The sequence below is a fragment of the Mustela nivalis genome, assembly GCF_964662115.1.
Source record: "Mustela nivalis genome assembly, chromosome: 10".
Taxonomy (NCBI): domain Eukaryota; kingdom Metazoa; phylum Chordata; class Mammalia; order Carnivora; family Mustelidae; genus Mustela; species Mustela nivalis.
This window is the reverse complement of record NC_139029.1, coordinates 6,679,849-6,699,205: the sequence shown is the minus strand read 5'-3', so window position 1 is coordinate 6,699,205 and position 19,357 is coordinate 6,679,849. Positions and strand designations below refer to the sequence as shown.

The 19,357-nt window shown below is 52.4% G+C and overlaps 2 protein-coding genes and 1 long non-coding RNA gene across 3 annotated transcripts; 1 reads left to right on the top strand and 2 right to left on the bottom strand.

The window, feature by feature from the left end:
• The first annotated feature begins 1,406 nt into the window (after positions 1-1,406).
• On the top strand, positions 1,407-7,910 carry LOC309841856. Its single transcript, XR_014299362.1, has 2 exons — positions 1,407-1,556; positions 4,110-7,910. It is a non-coding gene; the product is annotated as an uncharacterized lncRNA (long non-coding RNA).
• CORT (cortistatin) lies at positions 1,640-3,078 on the bottom strand. The gene is made up of 2 exons (XM_082685382.1): positions 2,894-3,078; positions 1,640-1,920 (listed from the first exon to the last, which is right to left on the bottom strand). The coding sequence occupies exons 1-2, from the start codon at positions 2,993-2,995 to the stop codon at positions 1,705-1,707; spliced, it is 318 nt and encodes a 105-aa protein (XP_082541508.1). The 5' UTR covers positions 2,996-3,078; the 3' UTR covers positions 1,640-1,704.
• Positions 7,622-17,243, bottom strand: CENPS (centromere protein S). The gene is made up of 5 exons (XM_082685381.1): positions 17,043-17,243; positions 14,398-14,521; positions 13,640-13,673; positions 9,507-9,573; positions 7,622-7,877 (listed from the first exon to the last, which is right to left on the bottom strand). Exons 1-5 carry the CDS (start codon positions 17,097-17,099, stop codon positions 7,740-7,742), a joined length of 420 nt encoding a protein of 139 aa, XP_082541507.1. The 5' UTR covers positions 17,100-17,243; the 3' UTR covers positions 7,622-7,739.
• Positions 17,244-19,357: the final 2,114 nt, after the last annotated feature.

Sequence of the window (19,357 nt, the reverse complement as noted above, 5' to 3'; positions counted from 1 at the left end):
AGAAAACAGAACGGAACGGTCAGCAGTCCTCCGCGCCTGCTCCCCTGGTGTCCAGAGAAAAGACGATGACGATGCTCCTCCAGCCAGCCTTTGCCAAGCTTCCTCATATCAGACCCCCAGAAACTTCCCGTAACTCCACGTAGCTTCAAAGTTTAGCATCTAAATACCATCACCCTGGAAGTTTCCGTTAGAGTCTGTCATTCAAGAGCCATAAACGATACACAGAATCGAGCAAGGATGTTGGGGCTATGGGGAGAATAAAGACCTGATTGGGGGGTTAGAAACTGACTTGTTCACCCATCATTTCACTGGACCAGCCCCAAATCCCAGTCCGCGTGCGGCTTGACAGCTGCTCGGCCTCATATCACAGAAAAAGAAACGCCCCTCCTGTGTAGCCATCACTCATTGTCCCTTCTGTGGAAATTATTGAGGATCGGGAAAATGTCACAATTATGCACGTAACGATATCAATACATATATGAATCTGGGGGGCTCAGTCGGTGAAGCGTCTGCCTTCAGCTCAGGTCATGATCCCGGGGTCCTGGGATCAAGTCTCGCCTCGGGCTCCCTGCTCTGCGGGGAACCTGCTTCTCCCTCTGCCTCCCGCTCCCCCTGCTTGTGTGTCCACTCTGTCTTACATAAATAAATATATTTTTAAAAAATACATGTATGCATCTGTCACGGAACAAAGCCTGGACCCTGTGATCCTGATAGTCTGGAATTAGAAGTTGAGGCAATCAGGCCAGAGAGCAGCCCTGCTGTGTATTTGGTTTGGAATAAGGCCTTGGAACAAACAGACTTCATTCTTCAAGACGCAACGCAAATGTAGAAGCTCTGATCCATGAAAGAACTGTAACAAATTAAAATTAAGTTGCTAATGAAAACCAGTGCGGGTATTTTATCAGAGCAGGTTTGAATGGAACTCTTCTTCTAAGTATGTGAACAGGAGATCATGCTTGAGAGCATGACATTTGTTTTTAAATTGGTTTTTGCTGAAACACAAGAAGTAATTATTTTGCCCTTGGAGCACAATGTTAAAAATTTGCCTCTAATATGAGGGAAATATTTTTTAAAATTAGACAATTTCTATGAAAACAAACTGAGTAAGATGTCATTCTGGATTCCTAAATATGTCACCTTTAACTGTTTTAAATCAAAGGAAGGGAGAAAAAGGAAGACCTTCCAAGCACATAACGAAGGTGGAAAGAAAGCCCAGTGCGTCCCCTACAGCAGAAAACATGAAAATCTTTATCAAAATGTTCACTTTGGGGAGCGCCCTCCTGGATCAGTCAGTGGAGCACAGGACTCTTGATCTTGGAGTTCTGAGTTCAAGACTAACGTTGGGTGTGGCAATTACTAAAAATAAAATACATTTTTTTAAGATTTTTATTTTATTTTTTTGACAGAGATCACAAGTAGGCAGAGAGGCAGGCACAGAGAGAGAGAGGAAATCAGGCTCCCCGCCAAGCAGGGAGCCCGACGCGGGGCTCGATCCCAGGACCCTGGGATCATGACCTGAGCCGAAGGCAGAGGCTTTAACCCACTGAGCCACCCAGGTGCCCCTAAAAATAAAATATTTTAAGATATAAATAAATAAATAAAACTTTTCATATTACTCGGGAAGTAGAAGAAAGACCACAGCTGTTAATACATTTTATTCAGATGGTTCGTTACACTCCTTTGCATGAGCGATGGGGTGGAGTTTTATTTGCAGGAGGAGAAGGTCTTCCAGAAGAAATCCTTGCAGGGTGTCTTCTCCCGCAGTGACCGCTGAGGGGGTGGGATGTCCTGTCGCTTGGCCGCCTCCCCGACTCCCCCTCCTGTGAAGGGAGCTGCACCCGCCTGGGACACCCACTGGTACCACCCAGACAGGAAAGTCAAGAGGCTGTTTTTCTTCATTTCCATCCCTTCCTGCAGATGCTTTTAAAAAGAAGCAGAGAACAAAGGAAAGAAAAATAATCAACCATCTGGTTCAGCCAGCATTAAAAGATCCATAATTCCTTCCTTTAAAAAAAAAAAAAAAAAAAAAGATGTTTCAAAAGAATAAATCACATTTCCATTTAAAGGATGAGAAAGTTAAAAAATAAAGGATGAAGAACTCAAGAGAACACTTTAATGAAATAGTTCTAATTAGAGAAGGAAAAGTTAAGAATTTTCAAAGAAAACAAATGGCTTGTTTGGCCCATAATCTTGGCCGAGGTCCTTCATTAGAAGAGGTCAGGGAACCTATCATCTTCCCCGCCGCCAAGACCGCCACCAAGCCCGGTCTGACTCCTGGATGTCCACAAATTACTCTTTGAGACAGATCAGATTGAGACGTGATATTCCCCTCTTTCAAATTCCTTAGAAAGCTTCTAGGAGTAACCTGATGATAAATGACTTGTCTGAAACTCATCTGGTAATTTTAGAGAAAAATCCATTTTTAATGGCCAACTTTATGTACTCTTTCTTGGAACTTTTTCAAAATGGGGGGGGGGGAGAGAAAAATAAATCACCTTACAAAGTCACGAATTCTCACAACAGAAACTGTAATGATGTCAATGAATCTGAGCCAGTGAGAAGAGTCCCATACCTATAAATTAAGATTCTAGAAGCATGTGTGAATAATGGGGGCCGTTTCAAAGATGACGCGATGGAGATGGCCCGGCAGGGAGGCTCCCGCTTGAGTGTCTGAGCTCTCTGCAGGTTGCTGGGACCTCCGAAGGTAAACGAGAACCCGTGGTCTAAGAGGGGACATCCCGGGCCCCGGGGACAGCTGAAGGGCACACCGCAAGGGTCAGCCCTGCCTGCTGACTGTCCTACACACACTCGGCCCTGGAGACGGGGGCGATCCAAGGAGGCCAAGGAACGAGCCGCCCAGAAAGCAGGCTCGCCTGCCCGTCGCGCTACTCACCTGGTCGTCGTGTTCCTCAAGGCCACCTAGCAGGGGCAGGGCCGCCGGGGCTGTGGCCCCCGACAGCAGCAGCAGCAGCAGCAAGCAGAGAGGTGGCGGCATTCTGAGGGCCGAAGCTCTGGGGCCGCTCGTCTTGGGCAGCCCCGAAGTCGGTGTTTTGTGCACTTGGGTCTCGTGGAGGGGTGGGGTGCGGGGGGCATTTTAATTAAGCTCCACCTGCAGCTGTGTTTCGGGTCTCTGTGCCTGTCAAAAGCCTGTGCCCCCGCTTCCCTCACACTCAGGCAGTGACGCACCTGCCGAAGCCATCAGTCCATAAAAGCGCTTTTGGAACAGAGTTAACCCCTTCATTAAAGCTGCCGACGGTGGCGCCAGTTGGGAGCGGAGCTGCTGACTTGGCGGGACACGTGCGCTGGCCCCCCGCGGCCCCGCTTCCTCGCGACCACGCGCGCCGGCGGCAGGAAGCGGGAGCACAAAGCCAAGTGATTTCACACAATAGAAAATCAGCGGCGGCTGAGGAGCCGAGGAGCTGAAATTCCGCCCACGTGAGCTGTGACGGGATCCGCCGTGGGCCGACGAGACGAGGGGGCCTGGGGGGGTGCAGGGAGGTGCTCGGAGCACCCGGCGGTTCTCCCCGACCGCAGGCAGGGAGGCTGCAAACCCAGACGCGAGGGCAGCAGGTGCCGGACTGCGGGGCCGGCCCCGGAGGGACCTGCTACTTCCGACTCGACGCCTTGCACTTGACCGGCTCTCCCGGGAAGGCCCCACCGTGGAGTCCTCCTCTGCGCCGCCCGCGGGGGCTTCCCCTTCCCTGGCCCCGGTTTGAGAATTCCACAGGCAAATGCGCAGACCGTCTTCATCCAACTGAGACAGCTGGTAAACTGAGTCACTGGCCACAGACCTGCCACACGGGCCAGCAGCCACGGCCAGGTTCCAAGTGGAAGAGTGAAGGGGACGGCTCTCTCCAAAAGTGAAGACGGACAGACCCTCTCAGTTTTCCAGAGTCTTGGTTCACACCCCTGCCCGTCCCCCCCCCCCCCCGGAAATCTCCATCTTCAAGCTCAGCTCTGCGGGGGGCTTGTGGCCACTCTAGGCCAAATGGGCGTGGCCCAAGGAGTCGTGGGTCATCACCGCAGGCTGCTTGGTCCTTTCTTTCGATACGAAAATAACGTGGGTTTTTTGCCTAAGAAAATTCCCACAAATGGTATTAAAAATTGAGATTTTTTTTTTAATTCAATAGATTCCATGCCCAGCATGGGGCTTGAACTCATGACCCTGAGATCAAGGATCCCTTCCTCTACTAAAGCTGCCGGGTGCCCCCCAGATGGAGAGATTTTACAGATGAGAAATTCACAGCAGCTCGGCCAGTTTCCTCTTGCCGAATTTACTGGACGGACTTCTTGGACACTCTGAGCCCCTGGCACGCATCCACAGAACTGCGCAGGACCCACGCCGCTCACGCCAGAGGGGCCGGGAGAGCCCTAGCCAGGGGGTAGCACCCACGGCCCACGAACGGAAGCACAGCTCCAGCGCGATGGGAGTGTGCCAGGGAGGGTGGGTGCTACGGGGGGAGGCATTACGGGCTGCCTTTAAGCCAGCGGCCACCGGTCTTGGTCCTTCGAGGAGAGGGCTGAAGGTTTGGCTCCTGGCCTCTCTGTGGCTTGTTGCCTTATCTGTAAAATGGGGCTACAAAAAGACAGTACCTTCTTACCTCCTCAGAGAGCTGTTGTGAGGACCAACAACTGTCCTGCCCGTGAAGACCCCAGCCCACGCGGAGCCCACAAGAGGCACGGACATCGGGCAGCGCTAAGAAGACGACATCCTCCATCCTTCTCCATGTGGGAGTCCCCCCCCCCCGACAAGAGCCGAGCAACCCAAGCGCTCCCACTTACTCCACCAGCACATCTTACACGCCGGGGTCCGGGTATCCCGGGTGCCTGCCGCGAGCCCCACACTGCACAAGGCGCCCAACCTCACCTCTCCGGCCCAGAGCCTGCCCTCCGGAAGCTGATAACCTAAGGTTTTAGGCAAGAACGTGTTCCTGGAAAGATGTCAAAAGGGAACTTCTGATTAGAAGGAGCTCAGTCCTGAATTATTTTAAACAAGAGTGCTCCTTCTAAAGGTCCAAATGGAACCGAGAAAGTTTGAGGGTGGGATTTTTCTCTTAAGTACAGAAGAAACCTAAGAGCGAGCGTCCCATCACCAGAAGGGCTCTTGTCCCGGGAGAATGTTGCCGGAGTTCCCAGGTGGTGGGGAACCTGGACTAAAGGACCCTGAGGGGCTCTTTAGAAATTCCACAGTTCAGTAAAGGAAGAAACATGTCCCAGTGGAGGCTTTCTGTGCCTTACAGGTTTTATTATTTTTTATTTAAAGATTTTATTTATTTGACAGAGATCACAAGTAGGCAGAGAGAGAGGAGGAAGCAGGCTCCCCGCTGAGCAGAGAGCCTGATGCGGGGCTCCATCCCACGATCCTAGGATCATGATCTGAGCCGAAGGCAGAAGCTTAAACCACTGAGCCACCCAGGCGCCCCTGGACCTTACAGGTTTTAAAGCCTCGGCTGTGCTTGAGCCCGCGCAGACCTCTCCCGGCGCGTTCCAGCTGCCGCTGTGTGCAGAAAGGGAGGCTTTCAGTTCCCGGACTCCGCCGAATTTTAGTAATAACACGTCACCAGCGGCCCTTTATTTCAAGTGCTTCAAGAAAACTGGTCTAACAAGAAGACAGCAAGTATTATAAATAGAAGTTGCCCCCTTCTATGTGACCAGGACACATTCCTTCCAGAGACACCCACTTCCTTATCTGGTTCATCGCCTGGTAAAGGGTTAACAGGTTCAAGTTTAGGGGAGCTTCTAGGACTCAGGAAGCCAGCCCGCGGAGGCAGGGCCCTCCATTAAGTCCGTTCTGCCATCTCTCCCCAAAGACGGAATCACACAGAATGATCACTGTGGACACTCCAGAGTGAGCGAAACCCCATGTGGAGCATATGGGGGCGGGGGGGAGGCCGCTTCAGAGAACCCAGGAAAGGGAGACTCTTCCTCGCAGAGTCCGACCCCTCCTGTGCTACAAGCCATGAAAAACGTGTTGTAAGCCTTCTCATCTGAAGTATAAACAGGACATGAGGGGGACTCAGTGGGTGAAGCCTCTCCCTTCAGCTCAGGTCATGATCTCAGGGTGCTGGGATCGAGCCCCGCAGCGGGCTCCCAGCTCCTCGGGGAGTTCGCCTCTCCCTCCCCTCCCCTCCCCTCATGTGCGCGCACGCTCTCTTTCGCTCTCTCTCTCTCAAATAAATGAAATCTTCAAAAACATAATCATACATAAATGTGCAAATACACCAAAAGATAACATGAACATCAAGTCGAGTTTCCGACCTGGCTAGAAAACTTCATCGACATACCCAGGCCAGGGCCAGGGTCCCCCCCGCCATCCGCTCCCCCCCGCCCTGTAACCAGACGCGGGACCCCCATGGCACCCAGAGTTCTCCACTTCCAGTCCCGTGGATGCGGAGTTCAGAGCGCCGTGGAAGCCATCAAAACGAGACCCCCAGCAGCGGCTCTCCTCATTCCCTCTGTCGCGCTCGCCCTATCTCGCGGATGAGAAGACAGGGCTACAGGGAGTCACGCCGCCACTGGAGTCGCGAGGCCCGGAGGTCCATCCCTGTCTGTGGCCCTGCGGCAAGTCTGCCGCGTCCGGCCGCCCGCGTCGCCCGATGCGGACGTACAGAGCCAACCCGGCAAGGAAGCTGCGCCGTCTGGGTCTCGGCGGGAGCAGGACGTTCAGGACAGAAGCTTTAGGATTCCCTTCTCTCACCTGGTGTGACACTTGACACAGTGTGACTGTGAAGCTTGTGTCCGGGGCCCTCCTGTGCCCACAGTTTATGTGTCCCCTCGAGAGCCAACTGTTGTGGGGTGTCTTTTGCTGATCCGTATCTGTTCTATCCAGAACACCTGTCCTGTTCTCTCGCCCCCTCCTTGGGCGTGAGCAACCCCCCAGGGAGAATACTGTCTCGACCAGTCAGCAGACCTGGGCAGCGTGCCCACCTCTTCAAGCCTCAGTGTGCACATCAGTAAAGTGGGGAGAATCAGACCCACCCCATAAGGCTGTGAGGGGGCACGGAGGTGCTATGCGGAGCCCGGGGAAGCCTGGCCCAGAGAAGGCTCCCGAATGCAGTCCCGTTCCTTATCCCTCCTGCCCCAGCAGGCACGGGGATGCCCTGGGCGCCCCTGACACCTCGCAGAGGAGACAGCAAGACTGCAAGCTCCGGCCCTCACAGATCGAACCAGAGCCCCACACATAGAAGTGTTGGCGAATGGAGGTTTTCCTCTCAAGCAAAGTCTTCGCCCCATAGAACCACAGTTAAACTACAAGGTGGCCAGAGAAAAGTGGCATAAGCTATTTCTGGAGAAAATCACCTTTAAAAATGGACATTTTCCAAACGTGCACCTGGGAAAGTCCCATTTACCTCCTGGTCACACGTGATGCAGGCTTAAAAACCACACCAGCAAGCGATGGAACTAACAAAACAGCTTTAAGGATAAGTTTGAATAAAGAATAAAGAAGATGTTTGCTTGAAAAAGTCGAGCACACGGCACTGTGGCCACCACTTGATGAACGACGCCAGTGACCACTTGGGCCCCTGTGCTGGCACGGGGGGGACACACGGAGCCTTCCGCTCGAGCGTCTCCCACTCGGACACTAGCTTTTGCAGCCAATGACTCAGAGAACCAGCCCAGCAAGCCTCTTAGCCTTTTATTTTAATCTCTACTGATCCTTCCAAAGAAAATCCCTTTGTGGTAGCGCTGCTCCCTGCTGCACCCCCTGCTGGAGGCCTCGGCTGCCAGTGGCCACAGGGTCAAGAATCGTCCTTGCCGGCAGCCGCGGCCGCAGCCACTGACTTGGTGTTGTCATCCTCTAGCTTCTTCTTCTTCTTCGTTTTTTGTTCTGTGTTAAACTGAGTGAGCTCTTCGTTTTTCTCTGTGATGTATTTTAGCTGCCAAAAAAAAAAAATTAAAGAATTACATTTTGGCTGGTTGTGAAGCCGCCGTATAAGCCTAGGAGGGGAAGGGAGCCTCACCCCTCCTGACCGCCCCCATCCAAAGAATTCGGGTGGAAAACCCTGGGTTACATGCCTCAGAGTGAAACAGAACTTCCAATTTGTTTCTGGAAGAAGCCGTCAACTCCAGACATCAAGGGACGGCTGCCCACGCTGCTACCCAACAGGCAGGAGCTCCTCGAGTGCCCGGAAGAGTTAAAATGTGGGGCGAGCAGCAGGCACGCCAGGCCTACGTATGCTGCCAAGCCCCAGGACCATCCACACCCGCTCGGCACATTCCGCGCGCGCCGCGGAGCAGCCGGAGGGAGATACTGCAGTCCCGGTCATCGGGGGGAATTTTACGAAACTATGTAAATTTTACCAACTCCACAACTCTGTCATGAAAAAAAAAATTAAAAGCCCAAAATAGAAACAGTATTTGGAAGTAAACATATGTCCAATGCACACAGGTAACTTCCCAGCTAATAGTCTAAGATGACTGGCACTGCACATTCCTTTGCAAAAGGCAGACCCGGCTCGCCGAAGCTGGCCAGCTACCAGCCGTGACCCACACAGAACGGCTGGAGAGAGTGAAGTATCTTCCCTGAGGACACACAGCACCGCCTGCCACCTTAGCTGTTTTCCTTAGAAATCACATCATCCTTAACCTTGACTTCTACTTTGGAGAGAGGGTATTAGAAAAAAAGAGCCCAATGGAAGCAGCACCAGATTCCGGGCTAGACCGTCTGGGTTCGGCTACCCACCCGAGAGCTCCGTGTTTAGCTCTGCAAGGTTCTGGAACTCCACAAAATTGGGCTAATAAATTGTGTTATGAAGAGTCCTCAGGGGGTGGTTATGAGGTTTAAATAATACATGTAAAATAATACCTACAAAAGCCCCCTGTAAACTGTCAACTGTTATGCGACTACTGATTGAGCTCCTGCTGTATGCCAGGCCCTATGCTGGGCACCGCAGATGGAAGCAGAGGAGAGACAAAGGTTTGCCCTAGCGGCGCTCATGACGGGGAAGGGAACGGGTCCTCACTGCCGGGATTAGACAAAGTCAGAAAACCTCGGCTGCCCTGGGTCTGGCCCGGGTCACGGCCACTGGCCAGGGATGATCACAGCATCAGCTGGAAAATGAGGGTGTGGCCAAGACGACGTCTAGATTTCTCTGGGGAGATAGAAACCTGCTCAGTTTTCTGTCCATTCTGGCTGTGCGGACCCTCCTCCCATACCCGGCATTCAGGGCTGTGGGCGACGCAGCACAACTCTCCCCCGCGCTCTAGCCTGTGGCCTGCCTCGGACACCGCGCGCTAAATGAAACCCAGGGCCAAAGTTTTGAGATATTACGAAAAAGGCAAATTATGAAACCTAGAGAGTGCTGATTAGAAAATTTCAAATTGGCTTAGCAAGATCCATCATAATGAAAGAGAGACTATAAATTGCGGGCGGGTCTGAATGGTTCAACCGTCTCTCGTTTTTAATGCAAGGTGCCCCGGGGAATTGCTTCATGGCTGGAAGTGATTAATTGGGAATAATGTATTCTGATGGGAAAGAGGAGTGAGGAAAGAAATTCATCTCTCACCAGTGAATTACTCCTCCTGGCTAAGAGCTTCACATCTTCGGTGTTAATTGTGCTTCTTTTCGCATGTCTGTAGAAAGGGCAGGAACAATTCACCCAAATGTTTAGTATCACTTCGAGTTTTGATGAAACCCAAAAGTTCATGGTCAGACTCCAAACTAGCAAGGATCTCTAAGTAGCTCATCTTTTTAGATTAAATTCATTAAGCAACAATGACATAAAAATGAGTAGAGTGACTTCGCCAAGACACTAATTAAATAAAGAGACCAAGGAAGCAGCAGCCCGTCTGTCGTCCTCCACCCGAGGCCACGGGGGCACAAGTGGGCACTTGCTTGGGCACAGCGGCCCCACGGAACACTGCAGGAAGCGCACACGGCACGTCTGCGCACGCCTTTAGTGGAAAGAGAAAGTGGCACCGTACCTCACGGCACAAAGATCGCCTCTGCTTAAACCGATGTGAAGCAGAAGAACAAAGATCCCAAGACCCCGAAGCTCTTCTCCGAGGGCTGAATGACAGGAAGCAGCTCAGGCAAACATCCCCCCCCCACACCACACCTCCCAGCAAGACACAGCCGAGCTAGAACGAAGAACGTCCTTTCAACTGGGGATGGTGTCTTGCTCACAACTCGGACTCGAATTCTCATTCCGGGCCTCTTAACTTTGCTTTAAAAGGTAATTTCAGATAATAAGCTCTAGTGAATAATTTATTGCTCTAATTACACCATTTTTTCTTAAAGATTTTTATTTATTCACTTGAGAGAGAGAATGAGAGAGCATGAGCAGGGGGAAGGGGCAGAGGGAGAGAGAGAAGCAGACTCCCCGCCGAGCAGGGACACTGACATGGGACTCGATCCCAGGACTCCAGGATCATGACCTGAGCCACGCAGGCGCCCCTAATTACACCATTTCTTACTTCCGCCAAAAGTAAGTAGAAACTTTGCGCACAGGAATAAGTAGGCATCTTCGTAACCTCAATAACCGGTAGACTGGCCAACATAGTCCTCCTGACTATTTGTTCCGTTAAAGATAAAACTACAGAAATTACACTCCATAATTTGGCTCAACTAAACCATCACATCCCGCTAAATGTACAGGTGGCCGTGTCCTCGCCTCATGACTGACAGCATCTGCCCGTGACGACAGATTCCACTGCAGGAGACAACTTCTAATTAGCCATCCGCAAGGCCCAGCAGAGAAGGGGAACAGTCAGAGGGGAGATCAGAGCCGCCACAAAGCAGGGTGCCAGGCCACAGACATACCGGGAGGGGGAGGGGGCGGTTAGGTGCCACGGACACAGCGTGGTCCCCAGACACACGCTCGGCCCGCTCTGCTGGTTTTCACATTCTTCGCAAAGTGCCACAAAAGGAACAAGCAGGAGGAAGCAGCATAGTGACCTGTTTGCAGAGTAAGGTTCGTTGATCTGTTCGCAAGGAAGTGTTTGGGAAACCACAAGGCTGAGCCTCTCCGCTACTCAGCTTGGTATGTGCCGGCTCTGCACCCCGCTTTAATGCCAGCGCCTCCCTAAACAGAGCGGCCCGCACATCAGACACTCTCTAAATCAAATCACTGACTCCAGAAAATTACCCAGGGGGAAAATTACAAAGCAGTTTTTCATGTAACACTTTTAGCAACACAGGTTTTAAAGACTATTCCCAAAATGTTCCTAGAATCTATTTACTGTCTCATATCTATCTTCTTCAAAATGTGACATCTTTAACCCGTTAAGGGTATCAGGTGACTGGAGATTTCAAAGCCAAGTAAAGGAAATTCGCAACTTAAATTGGGAAATGATTTTCCATAGTTTACAGGTGAACTGTATCAAATTCAAACCCCTTTCCTCATGGAAACAATGTTATAAATCCCCATTAGCTCCCCAGCCAGCTTACAAAGAGCATTTAATACACAGCTGCCTGAAACAGCACTTCAGACTCCTTGCAGGACTCACAGTTCTAGAAGACAGTGGCCTCGGGGAAAACACGAAGCCACAGGATAAACAAAGCTTGCCTTCTGGGAATATCAATTCTATTCCATGATACACTTAATTTTTTAAAAATTTTATTTATTTATTTGAGAGAGAATGAGCGAGACCGAGAGCATGAGCAGCGAGGAGAGGCAGAGGGAGAAGCAGACTGCGCCTACTGAGCAGGGAGCCCAATACGGGGCTCGAGCCCAGGACCCCAGGATCAGGCCCTGAGCCAAAGGCAGATGCTTAACGGACTGGGCCACCAGGAGCTCCCTTACCCCCACCTTGTGATAAACTTTAAAACAGGATTTTTTTTTTTATATGACAGCAAGCTGAAGTATTATGAAAATAGACAAAGGACAAATCTTCAAAGAAAATCCCCAGTTGTGTTGGCTCAGGGTTCAGAGGGCAGGGGGAGCAGGAGCAGCTCTGGAGGACACAGAGGGGAGGCATCTCTTAGTAAGCCTCTCCCTCTCCCACTTCGGCAACAGCACCAGCCAGCCTCCTTACACAGATCCCCTGACTTAGGTGATGCCCTTCCTAGCTTACAGTCCAAGCGACACACACCCCTCTGCCCCCACCCACCAAGCAGCCAGCAAAAGAAAATCAACCTCTTTATGCAATTATAAAACACCCAGTCCTGAAAGCTCAATGTATTACAATGCTAAATATTTCCAATTCCATTCTTATTTCTAGTATTTTTTACCGAAGCATCTAAAAACACTCGTTGTCTTTTCCCACAGCAAACACAGGAAAGGCAGGTAAAGTCGTGACTGGAGGCTTCCTGCTGGCCTCTACCAGGGAGAGGCCGGAGAGGCCCAGAAACGCGCTCCAATGCGCAGGACAGGCCCCACCGCAACCCGGAATGAGCCAGGCCAAAATGCCAGCGGTGCTGAGATGTAGAACCCCAGCTTGGTGCTGATCGACTCTATGTTCAAACCAAATAATCACGAGCTTACATCTTTCATTTCTGTGCCACCCTTCGTAATAAACAGAATTTGTATTTTCCGAAAAAAGGAACGACGTGGCAAGAGGGGTGACACATTGTGATCGCAGGGGACACGGTGGGGGAGGTAACGGGCGCCGCGTAAGGAGCCACCACCTGAATTTACAACGAAGAAATGGCAGTTGCTGTTAGTATCCCGTAATGTTATCTCACCCCTTTTGGCCAAGTTGGCGATGCTGAGCGGTTTTTAGGGATTCCTATACACAGGGACAGGAAAGATTTAGAGCCTGCCCTGAGACCCTACTGCTTTAATTCACTCAAAACACTCAGCCCAGCAACAAAGTGCTGAGAGGAGCAAGGTGAAAGCTTGGGCTGCCGGAGAGGCTGGCACCGCCTCAGAGGTGGGAGCAAATTGGAAAGCGTTAGCCCTTCGCGGCCCCCGTCACTCAAACTGCTCCGTAAAAGCAGTTCGTTGCGATTGTTTTCAATTACCTGAGATACTAATTGAAGAGACGAGCATAAATCACATGTAAAAGCTCAAGGTTCCCCACTAAAAGCAAGTCACCCACTTCTCAAGGAATGTGTCTCTTTGGTGACAGACGCCGCGAACCTGAGGCTGAGCGCAGCGGGCGCTGGGTGCCGGCGGCTGGGTGCTGGGCGCTGCCACAGCAGGCACACGGCGCCCTGCGGGACACACACGCCCTGCGCGCTCCTACCCCTCGAGCTGTTCTTTGTTCCTTTTATTTATTTATTTATTTACTTACTTACTTATTTATTTGACAGGCAGAGATCACAAGTAGGCGGAGAGGCAGGCAGAAAGAGAGGAGGAGGCAGGCTCCCTGCCAAGCAGAGAGCCCCATGCGGGCCTGATCCCAGGACCCTGGGATCATGACCTGAGCCGAAGGCAGAGGCTTCAACCCACTGAGCCACCCAGGCGCCCCTCTTTGTTCCTTTTAAACCGGGAACTGAACAACTCTGCTTCTTTGACAAAAAGTACTCAGAAGAGATTTTAAAAACAAAAATGCCAAATCAAGTCTGAATGAATGTGATTAAAACAGATGTTCTATTCTTGCAGAATCACGATGAGGGATGAGCTTCCAATAAATCCACACACACACACACACACACACACAAAACCTGAAAGCTCTCCTGAAATGCACCAGCAGATGGAGAGAGCGAATAGGACGTCACCACACACGGCATCAGACACGTAAGCTCTCTACCCACCTTGCAAACATTTCAAGGTCTTTGGCAAAAGTTTCTGAAAGAGAAAAAGAAGTACTTTAGCGATCTTCATGTCAATCTTATTTCGGAAGGTGGCAAAGTGCAACCTCAGCTCCCACAACACAGTGACTAATGCATCAAGCCCCTCCCGCGGCGGGAGGAGGCACTTCGGGTCACCCCATCCCTGGACAGGAGCTTTTCACTGGTTTTGACTTTTTCTATCTTGGGAGCCTTTAGCCTGGTTTGTGTATTTTATTCATTATGACCTCCTTGTCATAATTGTGGTCATTGTGGCCACACCTCTCCTTCCATGAAACTAGTCCTTAGCTTTAAATTTTGCTACAAGTTAAGGCTTGAGAGGACATTCATTTCCCTGGATGTTGGGCAGATACCAATGCCATAAGCTAGCTGTCTTATGAACATGGCATGGGCGATATAAAAATGTTATAAAGTGATGAGATAAAAATGTAATGTCTATTACATTGTCTATTAAAATGTCATGTCTATTACAATGTCTATTACACTAATGTTCCAGGTACTTTAAAACAGAAGAAATAAAAGGATTCATGCCCAGTGGTTAGGTATCAGAAGTAGATGTTTTCATAAAACATCTGAATCTTACAGCCAAGAAAAGGAATGTTTCACGAATAGTACCCAACGGTAATGTTCTCCACCTGTTGGTAGGACCAGCCACACGTTTTTCCCGGGCAAAGCTACTTGGGGGATTTCTATCCACAGAGAAGAAGGCCCTGGCTTCATACCGCACTGGCGGAAGGTCAGCTCCGAGATCGCTGCGATGGTTTGTTTGCTGAACGGCATCTCTCTGTCTGATGCGACCTCCTCGCAGAGACAACCAACAGTGTAGTGGACGGCTGCTTTCAGCCTCTGAAGCAAAAAAGCAAAATACTTCATGGGTGAGGTTGCAGATAAGAGCTCTCCGCATCTCTGAAAATTAAGACGGAGGAGAGGGTCTGCTCAGCCTAATTCCTTCAGCACTTTCCATAATGGCTGCGTGACTTTTCGAGTGTACTAATAAATTAGTGAGGCCCTCTGGAGTGTGACTTGGAGAAACATTACTTCCTTGCTAATGGTTATGATTTAGGTCAAGTAAAGATAAGGAATTACAATGGCAGGTCGGCGGGGAGAAAAGTGAGACTCGCACTTGCAAAATATCTGCATGACTTCACCCAGATATTCCACAAACACGCACCCTTTCCTACGGAGCAAAGGCATATGCTAGGTGTTTCGGAAACAAGGAAAAACCAGACAAGAGTTACTGTAGTGAAATGCGAAAGGATCCCACCCCTCTGCTGCGTCTCTGCCAGCCTCAGGCCCGCATGCGACAAAGGACAAACACTCAGGACCATGCTGAGAAAGGCCTATGAGGACACCTCCTACCTTCTTTTGATTTGTTGGCTTGCTAGCCTTCCCTGTTCCTTACCAGGACCCTCACTGTTCCTTAGCAACCCTTTTAGATACTCAAGAACAGAGCTTTCCCTTGCAGAAGAGCAAAGAAGCAAAACAAAGCCAGGCCAAGATCTCAGTCTGCTGTCAACAAACTTACTGTGCCCCTGGATGTGCTCCTTCTCTATGCTAGAGACAGAACTGAACTGGACAGGGGGGCAGCTGAACCCCAACAGCATAAATTCTACTAGCACGTGTTCACAGCTGAGACCGGAGGAGGAGGAACTGCAGAAACACGGGTCCAGGACCCCCGGGGAAAGGCCAGAGAGATAAGCAAGGGCGATGACCTTTCTTAGTTTCAGATGTCAAAAGGTAAGTTGAGGCCTATGGTAGGAGAAGACAAAGAGGCCATCACCCTGGAAGGGATAAAAAGCCTCCCTGGTCATCTTTTTTATGTACAGGTGGGGGTGTCATTACAGGAACAGGACAGGGAGCCTTCTGAATGTTCCAGAAGTTTTCTGTCCCTCCTCCTTCTGCATGTTCCTGGACCGGGCCAAGTGCCTTCGTCAGTGATGCAGACAACCCTGCACTTCAAGGCTGAACCCCTAGATCCTGAATGGCTCAAGGGCAGGACCCTGATAGTTTCGTTCCCTCCTGTCCACCCAGCGCCAAGAACAGCGGAGGAATGAGCGGCAGCCTGCTCGGCCCATCTCTGCAGCCTTACTCATTTCTTCAGCGAGCACCGACTGTCCACGGGAGGCCAGGCTCTGGACTAGGGTCTGAGAATACAAAACTGGAGAAGACAGCCCAGCTCTCAGAGCTGATCTCCCGGGACACCTTTGCCACCAGTGGGCTCTTCAAAACCGTCCACGTCAGGAAAAGACGAAGAAGGTGGAGGAGAACGGTTCCAGGGAAGATCAAAGAGACGGGATGACTAAATTCAAGTTATGCCCCTTGACTGGATCCTGGATGAGAGAAAAAAGACCAGTAGGAGAAACAGCTTCGGGACAACTGGGGAACTGTGCGAACGGACAGAACGTCGGGCAATAGGATTTTCCCAACAGTGAACTGCCTGAGTGTGGTACTGGAGGTCACGGACGAAAGCGCGCACCCCGTCACTGGGCGAGGCGTACGAAGGTACGAAAACTTAACGGGAAAGTGTGAAGATACCCGCAGTGAAATCGCCAGTGACTCAGAAAAAAAGAGCCAAGGAGGAAATGCAGCCAAGCGCTAGCAACGGGTGACTCCGGGTTCGAGGCACGCGGCTGCTGCGTGCACTAGTCCCGCAACTTTCCCCGCAACCGTGCGCTTCCCGAGAGAAAGGGAGCCGGTGCGCAAACAGCTCCCGGGCACTGAGCTCATTCCCGGCTCTTCAGTTCACCCTCTTCGGGGCGGCCGCCCTGGTTCTTGCTTTTTACCTCCTCAGGGCGCTGCGGTTCGGTCTCGGGCCTCCGCGCCGGGCGCTGGTTCCTGGCGCTGCCCGCAACCGCCCTGGGAGGAGGGTCCGGTCGCTCGGCTTCTGCGGACGGGCCGGCCGGGCCGGGGCAGAGCCGCGCGCCGCTCGGGCTGCGGGGCCGGGGCCGGGACCCACGCGGGAAGGAGCCGGCCGGCCATCGGGCTCGCACGCCGTCCCCGCGTCTGCAGGTCGGAGCGCGCACGTCCCGGCGGCGACGAGCCGGGCCCCGCGCGGAGGGCTTCGCCGGGATCCCCTTTCGGGGCGCACACCCTACGCTCACCACAGCCGGGTCTTGAGAAGGCCGACCGGCTGTCCCAGCCAGAAGGCGGCTCCCCTCCGCCCGACTCCAACCCGCGTTGCCCTGGAGACCGCCTCCCAGCAACCCCCGCGGCAGCCCAGCTGGCGCAAGCGCAGGCGGCCGGAGCGCGCTCTCCGCCCACGGGAACGCGCCCCCAGGAGCGCGCGGCGGAGGCTTCCGGGGCTTTCCCTCTCCGGAAGCTCGACGCCGTCCTCCCCCAGCCCGGCGGGGACCCGACTTTCCCGTACCTGTTGGTAGGAGAATCGCTGCTGCTCCTCCGCCGCTCCGTCTTCCTCCTCCTCCATCACAGCAGGGCAGACCCCAGCAGGCGCGCGAGAGCAGAAGGAGGCGGTGGCCGGGAGGAGCGCGTCGTATTTCCCGCCGCGGCGCCGGGCGACGGGCCGCGCGGAGGGACAAAGTGCGAAGCTCCAGGTCGTCGCGCCGCGCGCGCGCCCTCTGGCGGCCGTTCCGGGAACGTTCCTTCGCGGTCCGGGGGCGGGGCCCGGCGGCGCAAAGCCATCTCCCCGCCGCGCTGGCCCCCCACCAGCTTCCCGCGGCTGGGTCTCTGGATGGCGGCTTAGTCGAGCCGTCGGAAAGAACGCGTGTGTGCAGGGACAGCGTCGCCGGGCGGCACCCTTCCCTGTAAAATGCGTGGGGCTCTAACTTTCGCCGGCCTTGCAGAATCCACCCCGTGTCCGTAACTGTGTCGCCAACAGCCGCGTTAGGACGTCAGTCTGCAGATATCTGCTGGATGACTGTCCCGTTCGGCAGCACAGTCAATGAGTAGGTGACACAGCAGAGGCTCAGTCACTCATCAGCAGTCCAAGGGCCCCCAATTTAAAAGAAAAAAGTAAGCTTTGCTCAACATAGGGCTCGAACTTAGGCGCCCAGAGACTTCATGCTGGTCCAGCTGAGCCAGCCAGGTGCTCCAGGGCCCCCAACTTTTTTTTTTTTTTTTTTTAATGATTTATTTATTTTAAAGAGAGAGAGAGAGCAAGCGTGTACATGGGCAGAGGGAGAGGGAGAAAGTAGACACAGAGCCACATGGAATCTGAGATCGTGTCCTGAAATCAGGAGTCCGAGCTCCACCTCCGGAGCCAACCTGGCGCCCCAGGGCCCCCAGTTTTTTAAAAGGCCTTTGACCTGGTTGTATATTTTTCTGGTGTCGCTGCAGTCATTAGGGAGCAGACACTGTCCTTGGGCCTCCGTACACTTAAGGCTTAGGGTTGTGTTCATTCCTGGTTACAGCGGGAGGTGAGCGTTGAGAGCCGCTGCAGGTTAACCAACCCCTTCCCAGTGCAGAGGAAATCCCGGCCTTTCCCGACAAAAACGGAACTAAGGAAGAAAACCAGGGCGCTCGGGGTGTGCTCAACGGAGAGAACCCATGGGCAACCTCCCCGCCTGCCAGGTGTGTGGAGAAAGACAGGGGCAGGGGAGAAGTTGCGGGGCAGAATCCCACAGGGATTTCCCTTTGACTCCTCACCTGCAAGCGGTCCACGTCTCTGCCAAATCCCACAGCTGACACACACAGCTGTGAGGGCCGGTTATTCGCCGAACCCGGAGATTTTATTCTTCAAAATATCTACAAAGGGTTCTTAGAAACACAAAGCTCTAACGTATTTTAATTGTCAGTTTATAGAATGATGACCTTAAGGGAGAGAAAACTTGCAGACAGACCGGTATGAACCCGAATAACCTTTTTTGTTTTTTTAAAAAAAGATCACGTGCATCTGTATGGAGATGTGGGATACTTGAAAGGAATAAAAGAGCCAGAAGGACACGTGATAAACACAGTTGACTTCTGAGCAGTGAGTTGAGGAGAAGGCAGAGAAAGGCACTCAGATTTTCACTTCATATTTTCCTGTATTCCACATTTCTCAACGAGTGTGTGTGTGTGTTATAATTAAAGGTGAGCCCATCAGCCACCCCTCGTCTTCCTCTTCCACAGAAGTGCCCCCCAAGCCCTACAAGCGTGCAGATGGCGGAGACCAGAGAACCTCTTTTTGGAGGAATTGGCCTTCTGATCAATTTCCATTGAATCTGAGGTGACAGGTGCCTCCGGCCTCTTCTCTCTTGCTCCCTGAGAGAATCCCAGTGTCCAGTCTTCTGGGATGGTCCCCAGTGCCATGCAGGGTCGACCTCTCGTGGGATGTCCCTGACATGCAGCCTCTGCCTTAGCAGGCCCAGTTCTGTCCGTCGGAAGCCACCCTGCTCCCCCTGCTGCCACTCTCTGGTCTCCAGCAGGAAAGAAGGGGACCCCGGGGTGGGGGTGTGGAGTCGGCTGGGAGCAGGTGGGGAGCTCCAGCCCTAGGCCCAGACCTCAGGTTCAGAGTCCAGCCCCTGTCGCAAGCTTTGTGACCCAGGGCGAGCCACAGAACCTCTCCAAGCCCCAGTTCCTGCATTTATAAAGTGGGGACTCTAGTACTAACGTCAGAGAGTGGTTGTGAGGCCCAAATTGCACCTGAGTGCTCAAGAAATAGTCATGGTTATTTCCTGGGCCGTGTCTGTGCTTTGTACCTTGCATGTTACCCCATTTTAAAACAGCTGCTTGCCAGGGCGCCTG